The 26557-nt window shown below is 38.8% G+C and overlaps 2 protein-coding genes across 5 annotated transcripts in view; one reads left to right on the plus strand and one right to left on the minus strand.

Moving 5' to 3' along the window:
• The window catches only part of NBEAL1 (neurobeachin like 1), an 86937-nt gene extending 72108 nt beyond the window's left edge, over nucleotides 1-14829 (plus strand). For 3 of the 4 annotated variants that reach the window (XM_074911073.1, XM_074911074.1, XM_074911075.1), the window contains 13 exons: nucleotides 218-327; nucleotides 893-1010; nucleotides 1692-1789; nucleotides 2126-2242; nucleotides 2735-2824; nucleotides 4009-4118; nucleotides 4736-4908; nucleotides 5355-5449; nucleotides 7386-7502; nucleotides 8173-8334; nucleotides 9427-9575; nucleotides 10278-10413; nucleotides 12998-14829. In XM_074911073.1, the coding sequence (XP_074767174.1) occupies nucleotides 218-327; nucleotides 893-1010; nucleotides 1692-1789; nucleotides 2126-2242; nucleotides 2735-2824; nucleotides 4009-4118; nucleotides 4736-4908; nucleotides 5355-5449; nucleotides 7386-7502; nucleotides 8173-8334; nucleotides 9427-9575; nucleotides 10278-10413; nucleotides 12998-13099 (1577 nt within the window). In that variant the 3' untranslated portion in view covers nucleotides 13100-14829. Of the gene's footprint in view, nucleotides 1-217; nucleotides 328-892; nucleotides 1011-1691; nucleotides 1790-2125; nucleotides 2243-2734; nucleotides 2825-4008; nucleotides 4119-4735; nucleotides 4909-5354; nucleotides 5450-7385; nucleotides 7503-8172; nucleotides 8335-9426; nucleotides 9576-10277; nucleotides 12957-12997 lie in introns of those variants that run through there. The other variant, XM_074911072.1, reaches the window with a different exon arrangement.
• Nucleotides 13178-26557, minus strand: LOC141962705 (alpha-aspartyl dipeptidase-like). Its single transcript, XM_074911081.1, has 8 exons — nucleotides 26408-26557; nucleotides 26232-26320; nucleotides 24993-25067; nucleotides 24337-24416; nucleotides 23023-23196; nucleotides 21522-21581; nucleotides 20656-20738; nucleotides 13178-20116 (listed from the first exon to the last, which is right to left on the minus strand). Exons 1-8 carry the CDS (start codon nucleotides 26506-26508, stop codon nucleotides 20038-20040), a joined length of 741 nt encoding a protein of 246 aa, XP_074767182.1. The 5' UTR covers nucleotides 26509-26557; the 3' UTR covers nucleotides 13178-20037.

Consider the following 26557-nt stretch of genomic DNA (forward strand, 5'->3'; position numbering starts at 1 on the left):
GTGCTTTGGACAATTGTTATCCTATATAATTTAACATTTTAAACATTCAGAGCAGAACTTAGCCTCACATGTCAGTGGTAGGGGTTTTTTTATAGGAATAATTTTTCAACGTCCTTCCCTTGCATTGAAAAAAGAACACTTTTTAATCTTCATTGAGAAATGAAGATATTTGAAATATATTGTAGTAACTCTTAAAATTCTCCAAATCATTCACTAGGTTTTAACTTAGGTCAGCTTCAGATATCCAAAGATGTGGTAAATGATGTTGTCCTCCCCAAATGGGCCCACTCCCCAGAAGACTTCATCTATAAACACAGGAAGGCTCTGGTAAGATGATATTTATATGTGTGAAGTAATGATAAAGAAAGTACACCTATATATTGTCACTGTGGCTTAAGTCTAAAATACTGGGACTACATTCAGACTAGACTTGTGGTTGCATTGGACATTTCAACTACCATTAGATCTTTCATTTAAAAGCACTGTGCGTGTCAATAAAATGCTCAAAAGAAAAAAGGGAAGAACCTGAAGATACTAATCATTTGGGAATTTGCTGCCCTAGGAGGTAAAATGCAGAATTAGGTAGGTTTAGGTGATAAGGCTTCCCTTTTTATAGCTTATTCTGTATGGTACTAGGGAGCTAGCAGTTTGCATTCCCTTGCACAGCTGCATTTCAGTAGTCTAGATGTGCTCCTTTGCTGTATTGTCCCTCTTTCCTGGCAGTTACTGCTGTTAACACATGGGTATGCTTCTGCCCTGTACATTGGTATATACCTAGTTTGTGGATACTCTTTAGTTTAGGAATTAAACCTCTTTCACTGAAAATATTAAATGCTTCAGGAAAGAAGCAGTACTTTTTTTATTCTTACAAGCGCACTTTTTCCTTTTCTAGGAATCGGAGTATGTTTCTGCTCATCTTCATGAATGGATAGATTTGATTTTTGGCTACAAGCAGAGGGGACCAGCTGCAGTGGAGGCACTCAATGTATTCTATTATTGTACTTATGAAGGTACAAAGCAGTGTGCTCTCTTGTCATCAGACATGTAGGTTTTCAGTACTAGACAGAAAACACGTGATTTGTGAGTGTGCCATAAAGTAGCATGTGGTAAAACAACAGAATTACAGATGAAATATGGCAGCATAACTTGTAATGTATCATCAAATAACCAGAATATTTGATGCTTTGATCAGAAGTTGTCAACCTGAAATGTTAATGAAGTTTTTTTAAAGGGGGTGTGTTCCAGTTGCTTGTGTATTGTTTGTATAAGTACTTGGGGGTTTCTCATTTCCTTGCTTAAAAGCATTTGTGGGGAGAGATTTCTTATGGTTTAGGAGTCAAGGCAAGTTGCTTTAAAAACAACGTTCAAGACAAATGTTAAGTCTTTTAATTCCAAAGGTGAATTTTGGGTGGCTTCTGTGTGCAACTTATTTCATGCATGATGTATATTAAATTAATTTGATAGGAGAAAAGCCTGCAATTCTTGCACTTACAGATACACTTAAAATTCCATGTGCAGAATGGAGGTTTTGGATTGTATTTTGTATGGAGGCTTTTCTGGGGTAAATGGTCATAATGCTGCAATTAATTTTGGGTTTGCAACATTTGTTGACCGTGTTGGTTCTTAATAAATTATTTGGATTATGTTCTTTTTCTGGTTTTCTGCCCTTCATTGTTCTGGTTGTGATCCAGGGGCTGTGGATTTGGATGCTTTAACAGATGAGAAAGAAAGGAAAGCTTTAGAAGGGATGATAAACAATTTTGGGCAAACTCCATGTCAGCTGTTAAAGGTAATGCTCTTTGTTCCCCCTCAATCAGACCTTTGTGGTTAAATCCAACTGTGTTACAAAGGACTTATGAAAAAATTAAGAGATGATGTTTTATAAGATAATGGTTTGCAGTTTTAGGAATGTTAAGTCTTTGCCACATTACCATCTGTAAAGGTCACACTGATGGAAGTTTAGCATACCATTTTGAAAAGAAATTAATGTACTCTGAGAAGGAAAATCAAGTGCTTAAGACTCTGTTTTCCTATTGATTGCCAGTAAGATTCTGAGTAGCTTATGTGACTTGAACAAATTGATGAATTTGTCTAATTTGATATTTCTTCAAATATTGTCTCCTAGGAGCCTCATCCGCAAAGGCTTTCAGCAGAAGAGGTAGTGCAAAGGCTAACTAAAAGTGATACCTCTACTCTGAATCTCTTCCAACACCTCACTGAACTGAAGTCATTCTTCATAGAGGTAGATGAGTTACTTGAAATTGTTTAGTCTAATCTGAAACTTCTGATGTACTTGAAACAAAAGGTCATAACCTAGATGAAAATAAACTTGCTTCCTATTTAAAGAAAATATTTTGAAATGCATTGTATATAAAATGAGCTCTGTCTTTTGTAGTTAGCTCTGCCAGAGGTCAAATCCCATACATTTGGATTTGCTGGCCACTTGTGTGAGCCTTGTTTGAATATTAAGTCAGCTACCACACCAAGAAAGCTAAGAACATCACTGGGGTATCTGAGGGCTCACTGAACTTCCTAGCTAAACTCACTGATTTAGGACAGAGCCAGGGTTTTATTTCTGGTGTTTGCAACAAAGTATATGTGTGTACCAGTGCCTTGGAGTGCTGTACACATCTGACGCTGATTCCGGAGGCTCTGGGTCTTACTCTTTACAGGTTGTAGATTTGTTGTTGAGCTCTTGAATCCAGTTAGATCAAAACCATGTCCTTTCTCTCAGGGAATCAGTGATGGTGTGCCCATTGTCAAAGCTGTTGTCCCCAGGAATCAGTCACGTTCCTTTATTTCTCAGGGAAGCCCAGAGATCTTGGTGAGTTGCATGTGTCAATACTATTCTTGGACTGTGGTCAGGTGTTTGGTTTTGTTTTGTTATTTTTTTTTAATACAGCTTGCAGAGAAACACTGCTTAACTGTTCCTGTTCAAATGTGTTCCTTTAACTTCATGATGAATGTCAGGTACAAGTTCAAAATTTGTCTTCTGTAGAGAAGCCAGGCTGATCTGTTGAATGGCATTTAAGTGCTGATGAGAGATGAGTGTAAGTTGTAGTGAGGTGTGTTGTAAGTTGCCCACTTGATCCGCTTCCATGGTAGCAATCAATTACCTAATGCAATACAGCCCAGCTTTAAAATGACAGGATGGAGTTATTAATGGCATCATTATGTTTATCATTACTTTCCAACCCATATATTAAACTATACCATGTGTGGCATATACACACTCGAGACTACCTGCACTGTTCCTAAAATGTACTTCTGCGTTGACTAATACAGGTGCGGGCATCGTGGCAGGTGGCCAAATGATGAATGGAGGAGAGTGGTTTTGTATTAGCACCTGTATGTGTGGTCTGCACACTGGCCCCTGTGCAATAATACCTGTGTTTTGCAGAAAAATATGTTCTTTTCCAATAATCCTATTTAGTAGGTCAAACTTAATTGTTTTGGCTTAATGTGGTGTGTGCATATGTCATTTGGAATTTGGACATGTCTAAAATTCTTATTGTGGTTTTTCTAACTATCTGATGAAAATAACTTTGGATATTTAGACTCCTTTCTTTCTCAGAAATAGAACTGTAGTACAATTTTTTTTAAAAACTTCCCATGTTAATATGTTAACTATTAATGTTTACTATTTCAAAGAAGAGAAGCAGCAGCTTAAACTTTCTGAATTGTAATGAAATATTTGAGAAGGATTGATTGGCTGGGGTTTGGGGGTTTTTGGTCTCCTCTTCCCACCCTCCCCACCCCTCCATTCAACTTCTCTGGCCTGTGTAGAATACACACTATTCTAATTTGGCAATATGTACCATGTGTGGATTAACTCATCTGAGCTGGATTCTTTTTTTTAAAGCTGTGTCCTTTTTTTTCTTTGTGGTAAATTCTCAAGAAGCATACGCTGGGTTTTATGCAAACTCCATTACTATCAAAGTCAAGCAGAAAATATGCCTCTGGGTTTCACTGTTGGTTTTTTTTTTTTTCCCTATCGAACTCTTTTAGGTAACAGCAAGTCTGAACTGTGTTATTGGAACTCATGGTTGGCTACCTTATGATAAAAATATCTCCAACTATTTTACATTTATCAGAGATACCACAGTGACAAATCCCAAGTAAGCAAATGATGAGAAGTGCAGATGAATGCATCTACAGTCATAAAATACAGTTTGACAATCAGTGGGTTGTACTGTTTTCATTGGCTGAGTTTTCACCTAAGAGTACATTTTCTTATGTTCAGTAATATTATCTCTAATCTGTAATGCTATTCTGGTAAAGAGTTCTGTGTCATTTTAAGGTTCTTCATTCTTAGAGCTACTTTTTTTTTTTTTTTTTCTAATTATCAATGAGAAAAACTCATCTTGGAATCTGAGGTGGGCAGTCCTCATACTTTCTTACACTATAGTCTAGGTGTATGCAGTGGTTCTGTGTCTTTGGCTTTTAGAAGATTAATTTTTTTTCTTTAATGTTACAGTACCTAGTAGGGACATGAGTTATCCTGAATTAAATTGCATGAAAGACTGAAAAGATATAAGGTGAAATTTTGCTTCCACTTGCTGATGTCAGTGAAAATATTGCCATATCAGGGGGGCAGAATTTCACCTATTATGTTTTTTTTAAATATAGCCTCTTTTATAGATGACATTTCTTATTAATTTTTATGGATATAGGAAGTGCAAAATACATAAATTTGAACTAAGGTTACTCTTTACTGCTCATCATTTGCCTACAGAACACAACGTAACATGAGTGGTCCTTTTGCACCGGGGCTGGAGATCACATCTAAGTTGTTTGCAGTTTCCCATGATGCAAAACTGCTCTTTAGTGGAGGACACTGGGACAATAGCATCAGAGTGACGTCTCTTACAAAAGGCAAGCTGATTGGACAGCACATCAGGCACATGGGTTAGTAACTCTTTATATTGTGGAATGAAAGGTTTTATGTATTGTACCTTGATATTTAGGGAAAGAATTATAGCCAGCGCACTTGGGCAGACCAGTGTAGCAGTTACAAAGGAACGGTAGTGTGAGAACAGAATAATGCTTGAACCATGATTATACATAAATACGCGAGCATGGCTTTTTAGTCATTGTAGTGATGGTTTATGTAGTTTCAATAAGATTTGACTGCTGGTTTTAGGTAACAAAGCTGATTAAGTCAGGTTGGTACACCTGGCTGTACAATGACTTTGTTGTTTAATACAGTCTCATCAGCTGTTATGACAGTGGAGCATTCATGCTGACTGCAAATCAGGATTCATTGTTGACATATTGCATGCGTGTTGTTCCTCTGTGGGAAATCGGTCTTAAATATCTGTGTGACAACTTCCTGTTTTCTTTCATTTATCTAGATATTGTGACCTGCTTGGCAATAGACTACTGTGGAATTCATTTAATTTCAGGCTCCAGAGATACTACCTGTATGATATGGCAAATAGTTCATCAGGTAGGTTAGTAAGGCGTGCTCTGAGAAGCAGTTTCTGAATGCTTCTTTGTGCTTCTCTGTTTTGATATGATGGTTTATTGATGTCCTTTCTTTCAGGTTTGCAGGGAAGGTAGTCCACTAAAACTGATTAACGCTGTAATTTTGTTACTCCCATTGTCTTCTGTGTTTGCAATATTCACTATACATGTTAGTTACTATATAACTAAAGTACAGTATTTTAGAGGCATTCAAATATTTCATAGATTATTTTCAGGATAAGCAAATATTATCCCTAATTGTACAGGTGGAAGAACGGAAAAAGAGAGACACTGCTTCAGACTACCAGAATTAGTCAGAACAGTGTTTATAGTTGAGGATTTTTACGTTTCTAGGCTGCTGTTCATGCCAGTAGTTGCACTTTAGCATTGCATTTCCTTGTGGGAAGTACTGACAACTATACTAGGAGTTAGCAAAGACAACGCTAGTCTGTTACTTGGCATTTTAGAGTTCTTTAATATGGGTCTTGTGCTTTTACTCAGTGAAAGTGGTTGTGTGATGCATGTGTGTATTTACACTCCGAGTATGAGGCTGTTTCCATTGTTACGCATTTTAAATGTTCATTTCTGATTGCTGCATTAGAGATATACAAGTAGGATTAACTGCAGAGCAGAGCTGTCATGTTATGCACAGTACATTTGGTCAGGTCACCTTGTTCTTAGCATTGAACTAGTGTCAGCACGTTAAACCAGTACAGTGGTGCATAACTGCGTATGTTTTTGTGGAAGCTGTCTTTATGGTGGTAGTATTTATAATTCTTTCAAAAAGTACTTTGTACCAATGGTGTGTGGTCAAGAAGCCTTAGTGCTGACAACAGTATTTTTTTTGTCTCAAGTGAGGATAAATGTTGGAAATTTTTTAGTTTGTTTATCTTTTCAGTGTGAGTTAAAGAAGTCATCCTCTGGAGATTATCTTTGTTTAGAATTGCTTTTTCTTAAGATTTTTACTGTATTATTTAATTTAATGGATACATAAATGATGTTGTATGTATTATAAATTCTTCTTGTGAAAGTTTTATCTCGGTCTTTACAAAGTGGCAGCAATGGACTGCATACTGTCACTTCCATTCTACTTGTCTGCTCTGCATTGTCACCCTTTTTCCCAGCTCTGTGTTTTAACACTTGTTCTGCATCCCTGCATGCTTCAGGCTTTCAGGACTTGGCTGGTAGTCAAATTTCTATCAAAGAAATGAGAATAAAGAGTCCTCTGCAGAACCTAGTTACTGTAGCTTCCCTCTGAGCACTGGTCATGCCTTAGAACTGGTTTGAGAATAAGTCTGTATATGCTGACAGTACACTCACTGGAACAAATGTACTAAATACCTTTGCCCTACAGTCATGTGGGAAAATGACTCTTTTTAATGAGCATTATTGCAAGATTTGCTTTACATATCATACTACTACTAGCCACTGAGAAGAATTATTTCTTTACTTTTCCTTAGAAAATGGAACAGAGTTGCTGTAATTTTAAGCAAAATAGCTTTCAGCATCTTTAAGCTTGGCTGTGAAGATAGTGCTTAATTCCAGGGTAAACTGTAAGAACCGAACAAGCCCAGATACACAGGTGAAGAAAAAGTGGGTGGGTAAAAAAACTCCTGTTAGGGCTGCTCAGTGTGGTCCTTGCACACCTGGACATCTGAAGGCGTAGAAACAAGTCAGCTAGGTAACTCTTTCACATCCACATAGTAACTGTGTGTTCATTCATTCTTGTGATTTCAGTAAATAGGGCTGCTGACATCAAAGGCAATAAATTGAAATTGGAAAGGGTGAGTTATGCCTTTGGTTTTGGCCTATGTCAAATATACATCTCACACAACTGATACTGAAGATACCAGAAATTTATTTTTTGTTTGTCCTTCAGCTGCAAGAGAATGTGTCATTGCACTTTTTGTTACTCTCAGGGAGGAGTGCCTGTAGGCCTGGCACCTAAGCCGTTACAGATCCTCTATGGGCATACTGATGAAGTTTCGAGTGTTGGCATCAGCACTGAACTGGATATGGCAGTGTCAGGATCCAGGGTAAGCATTCTCATACTTTCCCCTTCTTTGCTTCTTCTCTACTCAAACCATAGAGCATGTTCAAAGTTGATTAAGAATAATACAAAAAATTTGACTATTGCATGATTCTTTTTCTTCAGCCTTGCCCATCAAGAAGATATGTGCCATCTCCCTTGCTGCCTGCTTAAATCAGGCTGTCTCAAACTGCACAGGATAGACCTCAGCTACCATGTTGTTCTGCACAGATGAGCTTTAATGTGTGTGGACTTATTTGGAGATCTTAAGCTTCTCATAGAAATAATTCTGTGACAGTTTCTTCCCTGCTTCCTTAACCTTGAGGGTTCTGTGCAGTTTACTCATGCTCTACCTTACTGTACTACACTGGCAGGCTACTGAAATCTGACTCTGAACTGCACATAATGCCTACTTATAAATGTGACCTATGAAATGGCTGATTTGCTGCCTATCCCTCCCTTTGTGCCTGGTTTGCATTTGTTTTTTCATACGCCTGTAATACCATGGCCTTGAGGGGAAGGCTTCTTTGTGTAGACTTCCTAATGCTTAAGAGTCTTGATCTCCAGTTAAGGATTTAAGTACTTTCAAAATAATCCCTCTGTATCTAAATACTCTTTCTGTGTATTGTGGTAACTTCCCCGATGAGTAACAACTTGCCTGACTTTGGTTGCTGCAGGATGGGACTGTTATTGTCCGCACTATTCGGAAAGGTCAGTACGTGAGGACTTTGCGACCACCTTGTGAGAGTTCTCTCCTGCTGACTGTTCCCAATCTGGCTGTGTCCTGGGAAGGCCATATAGTTGTCCACACCAGCATAGAAGGAAAGACTACTCTTAAGGTACTTGGGTTCATGGGATACCTCTGTTTCTTTCACTGAAGACTTTAATCATAAATGTACCAAACTTTATCCTTATTTTCTAAAGTAATGAGGCTTTTTGAGCATGCTGTGTCTGTTTCCTTTTTAAAAATTATTTTTCTAGCCAGTTTGAGTGAAATTTGATTAAAAGATAAATCGCAGACATACTGTGCTCATGTAAGTTTCATGAAAATCTCCAAACACGTGTGAGGAAGATGCCCAAGCATGCTCTGATGAATATTCCTGAGAGCCACTTCGACATGGAAAACTAGGGGAAACAAGTTTCACTGTGCACAGAAATAGAGGCTTATAAGGGGAGCAGCAATTTCTGGGTGCAAGATGCCTAGTGACTACACTGTTGTTTCTTGGGTTTGGATTGGAGAGATAGCTATAAGGTTCACAGTGTAGCTTATACTGTCTATTGAGTAGCTGTGTAGTTGCTTTAATAAGGGGATGAGCATGGAAAAGTTATTGGAAGACAAATTTATTGGATGTAAGCATGCTAGCTGCATTGGAAAGATGGAGAGAAAAGAGACCAAGACATTGTCAAGCTGGAAGAACTTGAGACGGTCATGTTAGCTGCATCTTTAAGTCATCAAGAATTCATTGCCTTGTTCAGAAAATGCCTCTAGATCTAGTTCTGTGGAAATATGCCACAGAAATATGGAAATTTCATTCTGCTTTTCAATTTGGGGTGGTGGGGAGGGAAGATGGCAACAGGGCTGAAGATGAGAGTACTCTCTTCCTTTCTTCTTCCTTAACAAAAACCCTTATAAGATCGGCACCTGTCCATTAAATCCATGGATGTTTCCAGAATATTTGGAATTGATTAGATTGGATAGGTAAGATGTTACCATGTTACATCAAGAGGTAACGAGGAATAACTGCAAAAATTTCTATGCAGGACCTGGTATACATACAGTACTCTTGTCTCATTCAACAAGGAAATTGTTGTCAGCATTATTATCTGTGGGTTATTGCCCAAGGTAGCTCCTGTTAGTGAGCTAAAAATAGAAATAATACACTCTAAATCCAGTCAGTCCTCTGTAACAGGTTTATTTTTGATCTATTCAGGATAAGAATGCATTACATCTCTATTCTGTCAATGGAAAATATCTGGGTTCTGAGACTCTGAAGGAAGAAGTATCAGATATGTGTGTGACTGGCGAGTATATCGTGATGGGCAGCTTACAGGGATTTCTCTCCATACGGGATCTCTACAGGTAATGTACCACCATCAGTAGTTTATTACTGAGGTGCAAATATAAAGGCTCATTGAGAAATGGCTGTGTAACATGGACTTTGCTTGGTGCTGTAGGTGGTAGCCATTGCTTTTATCTATGTTCCTGAAAAAATTCTTTTAGGGGGGAACTAAGATAGAGAGAGAAGAAAAATGAGAGATTGTACCAGACCCCTTTCTTCCCAGGCATTTATCCCAATTAAACAGCTACAACTGACATAATTTAGGAAGAGCTGTGTCTGACATCTTCAGGCTGTGATTGTCCCTGTGTCGATTAGTCACTGGAAACTCAGCAACTGCAGGATCAAGCCTCACGTAGTTCTGCACAGAGTTTTAAACTGCACTTACTGCTACACTGTTGAGCTCTATTGCTCCTCCGAGTGGGAGTGATCTTTGTCACTTAGGCCGTTGTGGGACTAAAGTTACAGTTCTTCAGTGAAAATGTCTTAATTTACCGACTTATCCTTTACTTTATGCCTTTTCTTGTTATGGGAGCTCTATTCAGAGGTATGATTAGATTGTTCCTTAGGAGTTTACAATAATTGAAATTGAAAACTAGATCCTTGAGAAACTGTGTTTTATAGTGTATCCTGTGGACAGCAATTGCAACTGCAGTGTGATTCTTTGCAGTATACGCAAACAAATACATGATGTGCTTTCTCTGTGTGGTTTTTGTTCATTTCAGCCTGAGTCTGAGCATCTCCCCCTTAGCCATGCGACTGCCAATTCATTGCATTTCTGTCACCAAAGAGTATAGCCATATCCTTGTTGGCTTGGAGGACGGCAAGTTGATTATCGTTGGTGTTGGCAAGCCAGCAGAGGTAAAACCCACCATCAAGAACTTTTTCTACCGAACTGTGGGAAGTTCACTTATTTCTGCCTTCCAGTTGAGCAAGAGGTCTCCTCTATGGCAGGGTAAATTTAAGAGCAAGTTTCAGTTTTCAGTGGGAAAGAAATAACTTTTGAGACTGCTCTACTGAAATTTCTCATTAAGAATCAAAGGTATATAGGGATCACAGATGGGAAGCTCAGCTGGACTAACTTCTAGACTTTATTACATCTGAATGAGCAAAAGTCAGAGTAGCTGACCTTTTCTGAACGTGATAGTGCTGTCAGCCACTTCTTGATGAAATAATTTTCCAGAAGAAAATTGGAAATGAGAGCAAGCTACTTTTTTAATGGTTTCTGTCAGATATCTTTTAATATGCATTGACTGACATTGGGGGAAAAGATATTACTACTTTCTGTTAAGTCTCTCATGGCAATGCACAAAGAATCACTTGTGTAGGTTCCCAGTATGCTCTGTGCTCCATATGGTGAATACAAACTTGTTGGTACTGCATATGCAATATCAAATACCGAGCACCCATCTGTCAAATAGCTATGCCCAGTTTTTCTTGTGCAAAACATAGATTTTTGCTTTAAGTACTTCTTGTCATGACTTTCAGAGTACTTGAGTTAGCTTAAACCTGCTTCTCTTTATAACCCTATCTCTGTTGTGCTGCAGTGTATTTATTTGAATATGTGATTATCACTTTTGCATGACCTTTAGTACATGCCAGAAAAGTGTGTCTTAATTTAATTTTATATTTTAATTGTGAAAACAGAGCGACTTTATTTGCCTGTATTTTAAAATGTTATAGCTAGGAGATATATAGTTTTATATTTGAAACAGGCTTGATACAATGGTAGTCTGATTTTGCTTGCAGTGGATGGAGAGAGGAGACTTGCACTGACTTCCAGTGTGGACAGCGTTCTCCTACTGTAAAATTGAGAAAGAACTGCTTGTGATGTGGTTAAACATATATTTGTAACAGCAGTTTTAAAGTCACTGTCACTTCTGAGCTTCCTATTCCATAGAAAAGATCTTTTGTAGGCTGGAATTTATGTGTATTGTTAGACTGAAGGCTTTTTGTTTCCTTTTTTTTTTTCCGTCCTTAATCACATTTATTTTTCTAACTATGGAGAAAGTGTTGTTTCAAAGACTGGATTCCTTTTATGAATGTAGAGGCTTCCCAATGACTATTTTTTAGGATTTTCTGTTTATAATTCAGATGATCTGCAAGCTTAATATCTATGTAAATAGATTTTTTTAAAAAAAAACCACAAACATATAAGGAACAACATTATGCCCCAGATTTTCTAGTTTTCTATAATGGCATCAATCAATATATTTGAAAAGCGTGTGTATGTGGTATATTTATTTGTTGAATGATTTATTTGTAGTCTGGAAGAAATATATTAATTACTAGAATTTTTTCCTTATACAGAAGACAGTGTTGTAGTTCTGGCTTTTGGTGGTGATATTGATCCTTAGGATAAAGGGAGAAACTGACCTTCTTTATTGTGCATAAAGTGAAATGTTGCTTGGTATTAAGATTGGCCTTTAGTGTTTCTGCATTGACAGTATCCAGTATGAAGTGAAATACAATGAATATTTCTGTATTTTTCATCATTACTTAGATGTTTGGGATGTTGCAGAAGTCTGGGAGATTATCACCTGTTAGTGTTAATCCCTGCCAGCACTGCGCCTTTTCTAGAACACTGTAGCTGTGATGATACAGTTCTTAAGCATGTTTAATTTGTGATACTGACTGCTGGGAACTGTTCTCAAACTTGTGATGTTAAGGCATGCATCTTGTTCATTAAACTGCAAGGGATTTTGTAACCTAATCAGCTGCCAAGCTGATTGCTACTGGCCAATCATAAGCCTTGTACTTAAGGAGGAAATTGAAACAATTTCTTACAAATTGTTGACAGATTGCAGACCTACCGGATGCTGGATTTAATATGGCCTCTGGTTGCTTGTTATTTGTCTTGACTTAACGGTATATTCAGTATGAATTATCTCTGGCTTAAATTTTACTTTGAGCACTTCAGCCAGGATCTTTGGAAGACTGTATAAAGTTGACACCAGGCGATAACCTTTCTCTCTTTCCTTCCTTCTGCCATCACTGCCCTGCATTTTGGTTATCTTTTCCTTTTCACTTCTGGCAATTTCTGTTTGAAATTTCTAAAATAAAATGTCCTTTCTTCTAATTTGGTTCATTTTTGCTTGACATACATCTCTTTTTTCCTTCCTGTCAAAATAACAATCTAAACACTGTTTCTTAAGCCATTTGAAGTAGGTTAAGTATTAAGTATGCATTACTTGGCAATATCCCTTTAACTGTTCAAAATCAGAGAAGTCGGACTAGTGTGTTGTCTGTTGTTTTTTGTCAGTCCCAAGTATCATCTCTAAGTGTAACTTTTGGTTTATTTACAAATAATTTTTGTTGGTGTAATTTTGTTATGCAGTACATTGTAGTGTCTGCATTTCACCAGAATCAGTGTCTGAATTCCTTTTTAATTTATCCACCTTATCCCTTCCCCCTCCTTTTGTTTCTCTGAATTACTTTCAAACAGATGCGCTCAGGTCAGCTTTCCCGAAAGCTGTGGGGATCAAGCAAACGTCTCAGCCAGATTTCATCAGGAGAGACTGAATATAACACTCAAGATTCCAAGTGATTGCTGCTTCTAACTTCGCTCATGGATTCCAGAAACATGTTTAATCTTTTGGTCACTTTAAATGTGTATCTCAACTTTCAGGGCTTGATTCTTAAGTCTGTTGAAGATGAACCTATGGTAGAGGTATAGTAATAAGAATATGTATTCATGCAAGTTAGTTTGCTTGCATATTTTTCCTTAACTGTGTTGACTTGGTCACAGCAGAATCCCTCTCTAAATAGCTGCTAAAACTGCATTTAGAAAAAAAGGAAAGAAGAAAAACAACAAACCCAAACTGCTTGCTAATTGAATTTAAGATAAGGAGCATTTGATTTAAAGCTGAATAGCTCAGATGCTCCTTGATCACAAAGAAGATACTTGGCTTTGCTTTGAAAGTGTTGTAGTTCCCCAACAGTAAATTAAAATTCTGGTGGCTGCAGCCGTCAGATTCAAAATCGGGATAGCTGACAGATTTGACCTTTTCAATATGTTTTTTAGCCCAATGAACAATATGTTGCAATTTGTTCCTGTACATGGCTATTGCTATCTTTTGTGTAGTTCCAGTTTTAGGCTGTTCTTCAAGGAACATCTGTGTTGCACTACTTGATCAGAAATTGTTTAGAGTACAGACATTAGTAACTTCAAAGGAGTTGAATGTGGTGAAGGAGCTGAAGGAGGTAGGAAATAGTTGCTGCTGAAAATTATTTATATTGTTAAGTAGACTAAGACACACATCAAAAAAATCCCATAATATATTTAATATCTTGAAGAAATACAGAGGAAGAATCAGTATGTATATTGGTCAAAGATCGATCTGCTTCATGAGTAAGGCAACTCCTACAAACAAAAGATAAATTTCCAGTGTAAAATCATTAACACAACATTGCAGCAGAATTTAATTAAATAGCACCTGTTTGTTTCTTGGCCAGGTGTTCACCAAACCAGGTGTTAGCCATATTTTATTTTTTTTTTTTCCTGTAAAAACAAGCAGGGAAACAGATAATGTATCCATTTTCAAGATGTGTTTAAGACCTGGGAAAAGAAGATATCAGATCCTTACATGTTTTATATCCAACAAAATAGTTATGGGTTATATGCTATATTTTGGAGAAGCCCTTACTGAATTTTTTTGGTTTAGTGATACATGATGATAGAAGGGTGTGTGTTTTCCTATTGTTCTGACATTTTTATAATGTTAATGGTTTAAATGATAAAGCCCATACTCTTAGAAAAGGCTGGTGCTGAGGGATAAATACTAATTTCGGATTGGTGTGTGAAGGTGTGTGTGTGTGTATATATGTGTGTATGTTTGTATATATATGTATATACATGTATGTATGTCTATTAAGGAGAAAATACCATGGGCTGAGGGGAGTGCAGATATAAGGCAGAGCTATAAGTGATTGTTAGCTAGTATGTTCCCTTTTGGCTACCCCTTTCTTCCCTCTACCATCACTTTTCGTGTTATTTTTATTTATTTATGGAAATGAATGTGTGTTGTATCTCCTATAAATGTTATCAGATATTCCCCGCAGCTGGGGAGCTGTTGAACTACCTGAAGAATTGAATAATGTATAATCTCATTTCATTAACTTTTAGCACAATATTTATTAACTTTGTAGAAAGAGTAATAACTCCTTACCCCACAAAAGGATAATCTTTACAGGTTCTCTTAGTCTCATTAAAACTGTTTTCTCCTCCTCAATTTCTTTACTGGGAAAAAAAAAAAAATAAATCCCTCTAACGACTGATTAGTGTGCTGTGTAAAGAAAGTTGCATTGCTTTTTCTTCTGTAAATGAAATAGTAAATCAGACTAAACAAGTGGGTCTATGCGTAGTTGCAATATTCTAACTAATCACTGTGATAGACTGGGTCATCGGGAAAGTTAGGAGAAAAGAATTATTTCCTTGAGTCACTTGACAAGGGATCATTGAATTTCCAAAAGCAGAGCAGTGTTTTTCAGACTCTATGTATGTAGGAAAAAAAAAAAAAAAAGCCAACCAAAAAACCCCAAACTACCACAGCCCCTATTTTCAAATAAGCTATAGAAGAATGAAAAATACTATTTAATCAATTATCTATCTGTTAAGAATACTAAGGATACTCTGGAAGTATTAAATGTGTATATGAGAATGTGAAGTATGTTTGTCCATTATGATTTCATGAAGAAGGGATTTCAGGGGAGCTCTTATAAGAGTAGTTAGGAGAATTTCAGCTCAGAATGCAAGATTTTCCTGTGTTGGGGGAAGTTGAAAAAAAATAACTCCTTTGAGACATTGAGTTGATGGTTTTTATAAGTATGCATATATGTTCTATTTAAATGCATATATGAGGTTAAATGTTTACTTGCAGGGGAAGGGGGCAGCAAATCATGACGTTTTGGGCTAGCAGAATCCAGTGGAAAAAATGAGGAAATAGGTCTTCTGTAGCATCTGATGAGAACATAGTTTTCTTTTTGTCACTTGCACAGAGAGGTTTGCATAACGGTTTGAAAATGTCCTTGGGTTAGGCGAGTTTATACAACAGTTGAAATAATGTTTTTAGTAGTTTAATACTAAAGAATGCTGAATACGCTGTGTCAATTAAAATGCAATGTAGTTGCAATAACTGGGGATGAAAGAGTTTGTGGTGAAGAGCTCTGACATTTGAATACCATCATTTCAGTACATCACAAGCATTAGGTGATCTTCACAAATACCTGGGACAGGTTTAAACGCGTTCTTGGGCTCTCGAACTTGAGGTTAGTTTGTGCTCGGCATAAAGCATCAGGAGCAGAATGAGGAGGGGGACAGGTGAGCTCTGAGCTGCTTCGTGCTCTACACAGAATGGCAACATCTGTTACCTTTTGGTCTCTTACCTGGTCCTGGAGGATGGGAGCTATACACCATCACATGCTTAGCTAGAGGCCCTCTGGAAAGACCCCCATATGTTTGAAGGTCTGCACTTTGCCTTTACCTAAAATCAGCTTTAAATAAAAGATATAGCTTGTAAGCTTGAGCATTAGCTGGTATGTTGTTTCTATTGATTTTAACTTATTTGTGTAAGTTTTTAAAAGGAGAAAATAATATTTCTGATCAGCTGTTTAGGTTGGTAGAATTGTAGTCTCTTATGCAATGAACTGTGAATTACTGAACTGACTTTTATAATTCTTTGATTTCCTCAAGTCAATAAAGCTTAGGATCACCTTTTGTTTTTCACATAGTATTGGTGAAATAAAATTTTCCTTTGTCTTTGAACTAAGATTTTTCTATAGGAAGTAAAGCTGTGAGATCAAAGAATTCCGATTAGAAATTCAGAATAAACAAGTCTTAAGTGACAATTGATTCATAAAACTACATTTGTCAAGATCATCTTGGTGGTATCTTTTAATTTTTGGAACAACCCTAATGATATTTATCGAAGTTTAAGATACGTGTACCTTTGAAGCTGAGTAAGTAAGTAGGAGTGTAAATTATATATATTTAAAAGAAACTGAAAACTGACTATCTTTTTTAACCTGTATATAAATGAGATCAAGTAGTTAGCAGTATTGAGTACCTTCTCTGTAGCACAGTTTTGAACTTGCATACCAAAGGACAATATTTAGAAGACATCTCTCCTTTATTTCAAGTAAAATGTTTGTTAGATTTCTCTTTATCAATTTACTTATAATTACTGGTAGTGTTTTTTAGTTGTCTTTTTATCTATAGTGAAGAATCTCATTTAGTCTGTGCAGTTCTTGTACTATATGAGCATTCAGAAAGTGAAATGTTTGCTGTTCAAGTTAGCATCTGACTCATGTGAATTATTCTAGATGAATATCCTTGTTAGCTAATACTGGCTCATAGGATATCTAGAAACCACAACTTCTATTATCCATGTACCTTACCAGCACAAAATAGTAATCCCAATCTTAAACTAACTGCAATTCTCCTAATGCTTAATACTCATTGTGCAAATCAGGTTTTAGGAAGATTACTTGATTAAAAAAAAAAAAAAAAAAAAAGGTAACAGCCCCCAAACCACATTACATTTGTTTTTCTGATCCTACAACATTGGTATAAACAAGCTTTTTTGCCCTAGTATCCCTTTGATCATTAATATTATCACAAAACAAGTTTATCAGCGTCTTCACAGGCTTTAAATAGTTTAGTCAATTGGCTGCTTTATAGGGATTTTCTCTGAAGTTGTATTTCTGTGTCCTTTAAATGAAGTGCAAAGAACAAAATTTCTGCACTGGAAAAATTCCATATGGGACTGGTAACGGTCATACATCAGTCTGCTTTTATACATCAGTCTGCTTTTAAGATAGTCCTGCAGGAATGATAAATTCATTTTTATTTGTAATGCACAGTAGTTAGGTAGGTCTTTTAACTCTTGCCTTAGTCAATAGGAGCTGTATACCTCACTTCCTTAGACTGTGTCTCCCTCCTCCCTGTTTCCTCTGCAAGTCCTTCCCAATCTTAACAAAATCATCAGAAAATACATGTCCATCAACCAAATGCTTCACACGGCTTTTACTGTGTATGTGTACTTAGTTGAAAACGTGTATCTCTATATGGATGATGATATGGTAAGGAGCTTTAGAGCTAGGGAGGGGAGTAGAGAGGGGGTCAGTCTCCTCCTGTTCCTACATTTGAGAGTCTACGTAGACACTTGCTCTGTGTTGTCACCTGAAGTCATTCCTTCCATTGTTAAAGGCACCTTGTTGGCTACGCTGGATGCTGAGGCTAGGTGCTGTGAATATTTAAATTGTTTTCCTTTCAGAGAACAACCACCAAAAGCACATGTAAATGCATATCCTAATGGCAACCTGATGCCTGATCTAACGAATACCGTTAGATTAAAGCACTGCATAGGGTTATATTTAATTGGGTGGAAATTCAAGCATGTGCTTTAGTGCTTTCTAGAATAGGTTTTCCAAGCTTTTCGGTTTAAAAGCTATGTTGGTTTCAGCTGTAAACATGACACTTGTCAGTAGTTTCATTTTGGGGAGAGTAATAGGTTTTGTGCAATCATAGGCATGTGGGTTCATTGTATACCAATGTTAGACTCAACTGAAGTGTTTGGAAGATATCTTTCCTGCCATACCAAGGAGCCAAATTGTCCTTATTATTACTAATAGCCCTTGTTAGCACAGACTTTTAAAGGAAGCAAGGGTTTTCTGAAAAGCTACTGCAGTTAAAAAAAGAAAGTAAAATACTTTTGTCCCCTTCTTCACTATTATAGTCATCAGATGCCTGATTGCAGAAATGCCTCTGAGTGGCAGCATAGCATGCTTTGCACAGTTTGAGTCAAGTGCTGTTCATCTTACTGCAGTCTTGATCACCCCATACACGAGGAACTGCTTGTAGTGTTTAATCAAAGGTACCTTTTGTTCGGTTTTAATTCACCTTGCTGTGCATCTGTGGGAGAAAACTGGTGTGTCTTTCTTTTGGTTAGTATTTACCTAAATAGCCCAGATAAAATAGGTGTTTCACTACTTTTCTTCATGACAGAGTTCCTCCAGGTATGTGTGTGTTCTATTTTTGTCTACTGGACTTGGGAAATTTGGCAAGTATTTCCAGAGCTCAGGTCTGTGTTTATACTTGGCAAAGATGCAATTTCATAGCACATCATCTGTCCCAGAAGCATGTCAATATAGATTATGCTTTAAAGTTGCCAAGGTGTTTTGAGATTGAAATATAAAACATCCAGCGATATATATCATAGCTCTAACTGAACTTAGAAGCCACTTGTTTATTTAGCTTCCTATCTAGTCAGTATTTTCCTCTTGAGAGAGCCCTATTTTTTGTCTTGAAGTAACTTTTTTAAAATAAACATAGTCTCACACCTGACAGTACTGCTTTAGTCATACATAGCTGTGAGCTGTTGCTTAAAGCAAGCCGTGAGGGGAAAAAAATTCAAGGAAAGCTTGCAATACATTTTCTGACTCAACCCTTCACTATGCAGGAGCAGCTTCATATAAGATTAGAGATATGCTGCTTGTAAGACTTACCTCCCTTTGGTCAGTGTTTTAATGGAAGCGGTGATGCTACTAGGTTTGCTTGACAGATTTTTACTAAAGCTAATGAGGGAGCGGAAGCAAAGGCCTTACAGCAACAGTTAACCATATCTTCTGATAATTCTTACAGATTGTGCAATTATGTGATTACAAATGGGTTTTTAAATGCCAAAAAATGCCTTTTTTTAAGAGCTAAATGTTAGGTCTGAGGAGTGTTGGAAATACCTACTTTTAAAAATGACCCTTCAGGCACTGTAATGAATTTGCTGTCAGTCTTCTGTGCAATATCTTTTTTCCCTTCTGGGTGCTTTAAGAGTATATTGTATGTCTTATTTTGTTTTGATCGGTATGTTTTAAGAGTGTGTATATTGGCTAATGATAGATATTTTTTTTTTTCTGTACAGCATGGTGGAAGATGTTTTAAAATTTTGCACTTTTCTAGGATTTGCAAGTTTGTAATCTGACAATTTTTAACGTGCACACTTTTGTACATAATTAGCATTGTATATATTTAACATGAGTCTGAAGCAAATAAAAGTAATTGAATGCATAACTTCTCCCTTTATTAATAGCACAAAAATTAAACTAATAGTGTGGGTGTACACTGAATGAACAATTTCATTTAGCAGGTAAAGCTAGGCAGCAGGAACAGCTGACTTGACATCTTGTCTTAATTGTGTTACTTTTTTTGGGGGGGGGGAAGGAATCAAAGTGGATACATGAACGTATAGACGCTTTCAGACTAAGAATAGCTATGCTTTTGCTTTTGCTCAAGTATTGCAATATAAATTGTCTTTTTGTTGGGAAGGGGAGATGCCTGAGATATAAATTTGGGTAGGGAAAAGAGCCCACTAATGCATGTTTATCTTTATTTCTAAAGATAAGGTTCTCCACCCACCCTGGGACTAGAAGTATCTCTTTCCTTCCTCTTCATTGTCTTCCCATACAGTGAATTTTGCTGCAGAATATGCAAGGCTACAGATTGTGGAGATTACTGTCAATCAGGAGGAAACTGAAATCTGTTCCAGGCTCATGTTCAGTTGGTTTTTTACCCCTGTAAACAAGACAAACCATGCCGTGAGCTTTAACAGGAGCTAGGACTACTGTGCTTCTATCTGCTACTAGGGATAGAACAAGGCATCCTTATTCATAACAAGCAGAGTTTTGACTCCCTCCCTTGCCTGCATCACGGGACATACATATTATATTTCTTAGTAATGTTCATATGACCAAAGATATGAGTTCCCTTGTTCTAGAGTTCAGTGCATTAGGGCCAGACTGGCATTCCCCTGGCCTTCAATAACAGAGCTGACTACTGGGGCTCTTTCTGTGAATAGTAACTATAGTTCAGAAACATGAGCATCAATGCATGTAATTCTGTAGCACTTACTGGGCAAGTCAGAGAGCCTTTAGAGTGCTGTCATACTGCTTGCTCCTTTGAAGCATAAAGGAATACTCATGTTTTCCCCAAAGAGAAACAGAACCAAGGGTTTAAGAAACTTCCGACATGGGGGACAGGCAGCATGTGCCAGGAGTCTAACAGAAGTCTCTCTTCTGTCTGAAGGAGGATATCGATTCAAATGAAGCATTTACCTCAAAAACAGACGTGCTCCTGACACTCCTTGCAAGGTGGCTTTGTCTCCTTCCACTAGCAGCATTGCACCTTCCCGCAGGCCCTAATGTAGGTGGAAACATTTAGCATTATTTTCAAGCTATCTGAAAGGCTATAATGCTTGTTACAAGCAGGCCAGTCTTAGTGCAGCTTGCCATGACTACAGACAAGACTTTCTTGCTCACCTATTTCTACCAAAAATGCCAAGACAAAATTGTCTTGGTTTAGAACCTGGTTTTCTTGTTTATTTTATTTTTCACTTTTAAAGGAGAAATCATTAAGGAGAAAGGAAAGTTTGTTTTTTCCACAATTACTTCTGCCACAGCCATTCTTGGATCCAGTTTGCGCCAAGCAACAGCCAGCTGGGTTTGTTAGAGCACAAACTTTTTATACTCCAAGCTCAAGCATGAGTACAAGAAACATAGAGATCCCATTCTCCCAGACAGACATGCTGTAATTACAAACATGCTAGTGAATGAGCAAATTCAGAAACCTACAGAGATTAAAACAAAGTGTAAAGTTAAGAATATCTGTAAAAAGATTAAGGGGAAGTATCTTATACCATCTGCATGCACACCACCCCCAACATACAACATATAACTGGTGGCCAGTGACTAGAAAGATCAGAGCTGCCTGAAATAGTGCTTGGCAACAGGACTCCAAGCATCTAATAGGCAGAATGCATTTCATTTGTTCTAACCCATTTTCTGCAAATGAGCAAAATCCATGCCACAGCTCTTGTAAGGCTTGTCAGGCAGGGGAACTCACACTGAAAACTAGCAAGAATGCATTTAAAATGTTTACCATGCTACAGCCATGAGCTTCCTGAGTGGGAACTACTACTCACCAGAACTGGAGGGGTGTTTGGTTCTTCATGATATTGGCGAATTCTTTCCTCTCTTGTCTCCTGCAATAATGAGTGTAGATTTAGTAAGGTAGGACTTGGAGCTATCCAAGTAGCATGACACTGAGAAATTTTGTAACATTAAACAAAGCAGACCCTTCCCCTCCAGCAGAATAGTGGTAGGATTGACTGTGATGTGTATTTTACCCTTCACTAGCAGCAATTGCTGTAAGTTGATCAAACAGAACTTGCACAATCCCAACCCTGAAAAGCCTTAAAACTAACTTCCACTCAATTCATCCAGTTTTGTTTTGTTGTTTTTGTTTTGTTTTTGTTTTTTTTTCTAAATGTTACTTCTATGTGCTCACTCTCACAAAAAGAGCACTGAGGAAGGTGGTGGAAGCAAATGCCTGAGATGCGACCTTTATGAAAGAGGATAGTAAATCACGGATTTCCACTGATGAAATATCTGCTTGTTTGTCCTCATGCAGGTATTACACTGAAGAATTTCCTTTTGTGAACAGCTCTGCCATATTTCCTGAGGGTTTGCTGCTGAACTGAGCAACAGTAGTTAAAGAAATCAAACCAGAAGGATTTGTTAGTAAGGAAACACAGGAACAGAGCAGGGACTTGGTACAGCAGAGCTTCCAGCTCACTGGAGAAATAGCGCAAGTTATTTAAGACTGCACGCTTATCTAGTGACAAGATGATTAAAGGAGTACCTGAAACTTCATCTAAATTGTATGAAGCACACCCTGATCTTCCATCTCCTCACTGTCCCCTAATTCTTAATACTTTAACCATGAAGAAATTTTGATTACAAGTTAAGAAAGTATTGTGCATGTTAAAAGATGCACTACAGAAACTGTTCCCTGAGGAAATTTTATTTAAGGATTAGCTCCTCCATCCAGTGGAGTCTTTGTGCTTGATGGTTAAAGTGTTTTTCTTTCAGCTGTGCTAGTACATGTGCTTGCTCAGTACTAGACATCACAGGGTGTGTGCTCTGCAAGGACACTAATGCCTAGGTATTTTCTTACACAAGAAGATTGCATGCAATCTCAAGATCTCCTTGTTCTGATGGTTCCTACACACCTTTAAGATATTTAAGCCTCTTAATGTATGTTTAAGTTAGGTCTTCTCAAGCAGCAAGCAAAACAGACTGTGGCAGGACTTTCCAGAAACACAGTGCGTTGCATCTTAACATTTCAAGTTTATCTCTTCCCACCCCCCAATTCCATGCCAGGTATGAAGCAACGCTATTTCAGATCTTGCAAAGCTTCTGTTCGTGAAAAAACACTTTGTTCCACCTCAGTAATACTGTTGCCAACTCCTCTTCCTACTCAAAGAAAAGCTTTAGGAGGGAGTAAAATGTTACTGCCTCACGGGTGTTTCCAGTTGCTCTAGGGAGCAGCTGTTAGACATTCTACAGTTTTGTAAAGCCTCACAAATGCACACTATCATTATACCTCTGCACTCTGTGTTAGCTCTGGCATGCTTTACTTACACCCATGTGAGTGCTTTTAACATCTGGGTCCAGGTAGTGGGGATTAATATTAAAAGGAATTAAACCTAGGGCCTGCAGGGAAGGTGGATAAACAATTGGCATGTCGTTGGTTGTATTGATGCTGATGGTAGCAACGTTAGTTCCTGCGCTGGATCCCATGTAAGGAATCCCATCCTGAAAGGCAAAAGCAATGATTAGTATGCAGTATCACAGCTAGGAACTGCATTTTATGGCATCTTCTATTAACCTCAGACTCAGCAATCAGACCAGACTTTGTGCTTCCAGCTCACGTCACTGCTAATTTTGCAGGTGAAAAGCAGAACAAGAATTCAGGTTCGGAGATGGGAAACGGTTTGTATATGTCATGGTTGTCAGAGGAACTAGCTGTTGAATGTCCTTTACTCACAGAGTACTATGTACGATGCTGTGCATAGAAGGATTCCACACGAACATGAAAGTATATGGATAATGCTGAACAATTTCTAAAAACAAGCTATCTTGAGAGAGCTAGTGCTAATATAACTAGTTACCTAGACTTCACTGGGACTCGAACAACAACTCTTCTGCCCACAACAAGCATTGAATTTCTGTACGTTAAGACAGCCTAGCTAACCTTTCTTCTTGGCAGCTAGCCTTTTCAAACATACTGTGCTTGCATAAGTCTACCTGAAGTCATTTTCAGTTCCACATTGCTAGGGGAACACCTTGCTTCTGTTCTCCTCCATTGATGGCATATCTTTGCTGTGTTTTATGACATTCACCAGCCAGAATGGGGCTGCTGACCAGAAGGGCTCAATGGCAATTATACCTCTTAATTCCAGGTCAAGGATGTACCCAAAGTAATGATACCGTTTTCAATGTCAACAGGACATTGTCTAAGAGGCAAGTACAGATCCAAGTCTATCATCAGTTTATTAGCAGACAACCTGCAACTTGTCCACTTTGTATCTTGTTAACAGATATAGATGTGTTCATCTCAAGCTGAAAAAATGGGTTTCTGGACATATAAATCCTGCACTGCTCTTCATTGGTATTTTAAGTTGAGGGGCAGTGTTGTGCATCCCAAGGTCTTGCAGTCCCACATCTGGGAAACTGCCCTAGAAAGACAGACTTCTGACATTAGTCTTTTCAGGCTTCAATGACTAATGACAGCTTTATTTAGCCATAGATTTCAGTTCACCAGGTCACATGAGATGGCTTAGTATTTGAAGTATATTAGAAACAAAGATGTAGAATCAACTTGGATTTGTGTGAACAGAAACTTATGCATGACGTCCTGCCATTCAGACTTGGCTTGAGTCCTGTAGTTTTTACCTCAAGAACTCTCTTCCTGATTTCCTGTATCAGACTGTTGTCGTAGAGAGCTTTCAGGAGACGGAACGTGTTCCCACCTCCTGCAGAAAGAGAGTCCAGCTTATTTAACATGTTTTCACTACCAGTAATAATTGAAGCCTTTACAAACTTGGCAGGCTCAGTGATTTCTATGCTGTATTCAGGGTAGTATCCTGCTTTGAACAGCAGTAAAACCAGAAGCTTCAGAAGAATGGTCATTGGGCAGGCCATGGGCTCATACCCTGAGTCTTCCTTGTAACACTGATGCTGGCTGTTTAACAGCAGACACTGTTCTAATACCCAGGAGCACAGTATTAGGACTATGCTCTGTCTGAGCACAGTAGCCCTGAATCTTCTTAGACTTGATAAAGCGATGATATAGGTGTGACGGTCATGTTTTTGACACTGAAGTTCAAATGAAAAATTTGAAACTTACTGGAGATGAAATTCCATTAATAAATCTCTTCTACTTCCCTAAATGTAAGGTCTTACTGTTCCCAATTAAAGTACTGTTTTCTGTAGTTTCTAATAATTACTAGGCCCAACTTTATCACTGTTGTGTCTACAGTGTCAGTGCTGAGCAGAACTAATCCAGTGCCCTGTATAAACCCTCACAGAGAGCAAGAAGTAAAACTTACCAATAAATATTGCTTCAGATTTCCTTACAGCCTCCACTGGATCACAAGATTCATGAATGCTGTCCAGTTCGTAACCTTAAATGAAAAAGTATTTACCTTGGCCACCTCAGTTTGGTGGAAGAATGTGGTATGTTCAACCCCTGCCTGCCCCCTGCCCTGACCCCAAGCCAGATGTCTCGCAGACAACCAGGGGAAATTTCAGAGAAAACTACAACATAGAACAGAGTATGTGTCCTACATTAGTGCAGAGCTTTTGCATCCAGCTGTACCAAAGGAAATGTTTGCTTTATGGATGTACATGCTTAGTGTCTAAGAGCAGAGCATCTCACTCAGCAGGTGTAGGCTGAGGCACAAAGTCCTGCTGAGCATTACTGGCTAACCAGACAGTAAGCGTCGTGAAAAAGCTGTCAGCCTTCAACATGGCTGTGAGCCTGAAGAGGATGTGCCAGCATTGGTCTAGCACTACTAGTGCAAATATCCGATCTGAGTACTTTTTCTGTAATGGTTAAAATGTCTGGCTTTGACAGATGTGCCTCGCTGGGGTTCACTGAGTACAGAAAGTGCCAGGAGAGCCAGAAGAACGTGGACATTTGATAGCAGCAATCTTTCTGTAAGACAAGGAGCAAAGAGTGCTGCCCTGGGAAGTAAGTACTGATTATTACTACAGTAACAGGTCCAAAGTTATCCTGAACGGTGACAGATATTAGGTGGAGCTACTGCTGTAGGCTGCTCTGGAAAGATCTTTACTCAAAGTTCAGTTGCTGCTCATCATGGAAATACCTGGCTGGCTGAAGTGCCCTATAGTACTGGTCTTCCCCTAACAGCAGTGAGCAGAGGTTTAAGCGGTGCGGGAAGAAATGTTCCCCCATGTGATTAAGGAGGATAAAAAGATGCCACTTAGTAATCAGGAATAAAAACTTCCTCCCTGAAGTGGTTAGAAGCGTTTGCAACACTATTTCTTCCGGAGGCCTCTAAAGCATCTACTTCTAGGTTCAAGTTAAAGAGCAGCTCCCGGCTGCTCTCACGGCCCTGGCTGACCCCCCTCCACCTGCCTGCACCACCGCCGCACCGTTCGCACCCCGGGAACGCGGAGTTTGCAGGGTTGCTCGCCCAGAGCCGGTGGCCGCCTCGCCCCCAGCCGCGGCTGCCGGGTGTCCCGTCCCCCCACTATCCCCGCAAAGGCGACGCTTCGGCAGCAGCTGCCCCGGGGCCGCGGCGCCCGGGAGGGGCCAGCCTTACCCAAGCTTTCGAACTTCTCCCTCGCGGTCCGGGCGTAGGCATCTCGGTCGTGCAGGGCGTAGGGCACGAACAGAACCCGCTTCACCCTCCTGGGAGAAGAGAGGGGAGAGCGCGCTTAGAGCGGCGCAGGGGGGGGCGGCCCGGGGCAGGCTCCCCCCGCCCAGCGCGGCGCTTACTGCCCGAGGAAGCGCTTGATGTGCTGCTGGCAGTGGCCCAGGTACCCCCCTCCGTGCAGGGTGGAGTTGGAGACCAGCAGCAGGCGCCGCGGCCCCCCCATGGCTCCGCCGGGCCCCGGCCCGGCCCGGCCCGCCCCTTCCTGCCCCGCC

The sequence above is a fragment of the Athene noctua genome, chromosome 7 (assembly GCF_965140245.1).
Source record: "Athene noctua chromosome 7, bAthNoc1.hap1.1, whole genome shotgun sequence".
Lineage (NCBI taxonomy): Eukaryota > Metazoa > Chordata > Aves > Strigiformes > Strigidae > Athene > Athene noctua.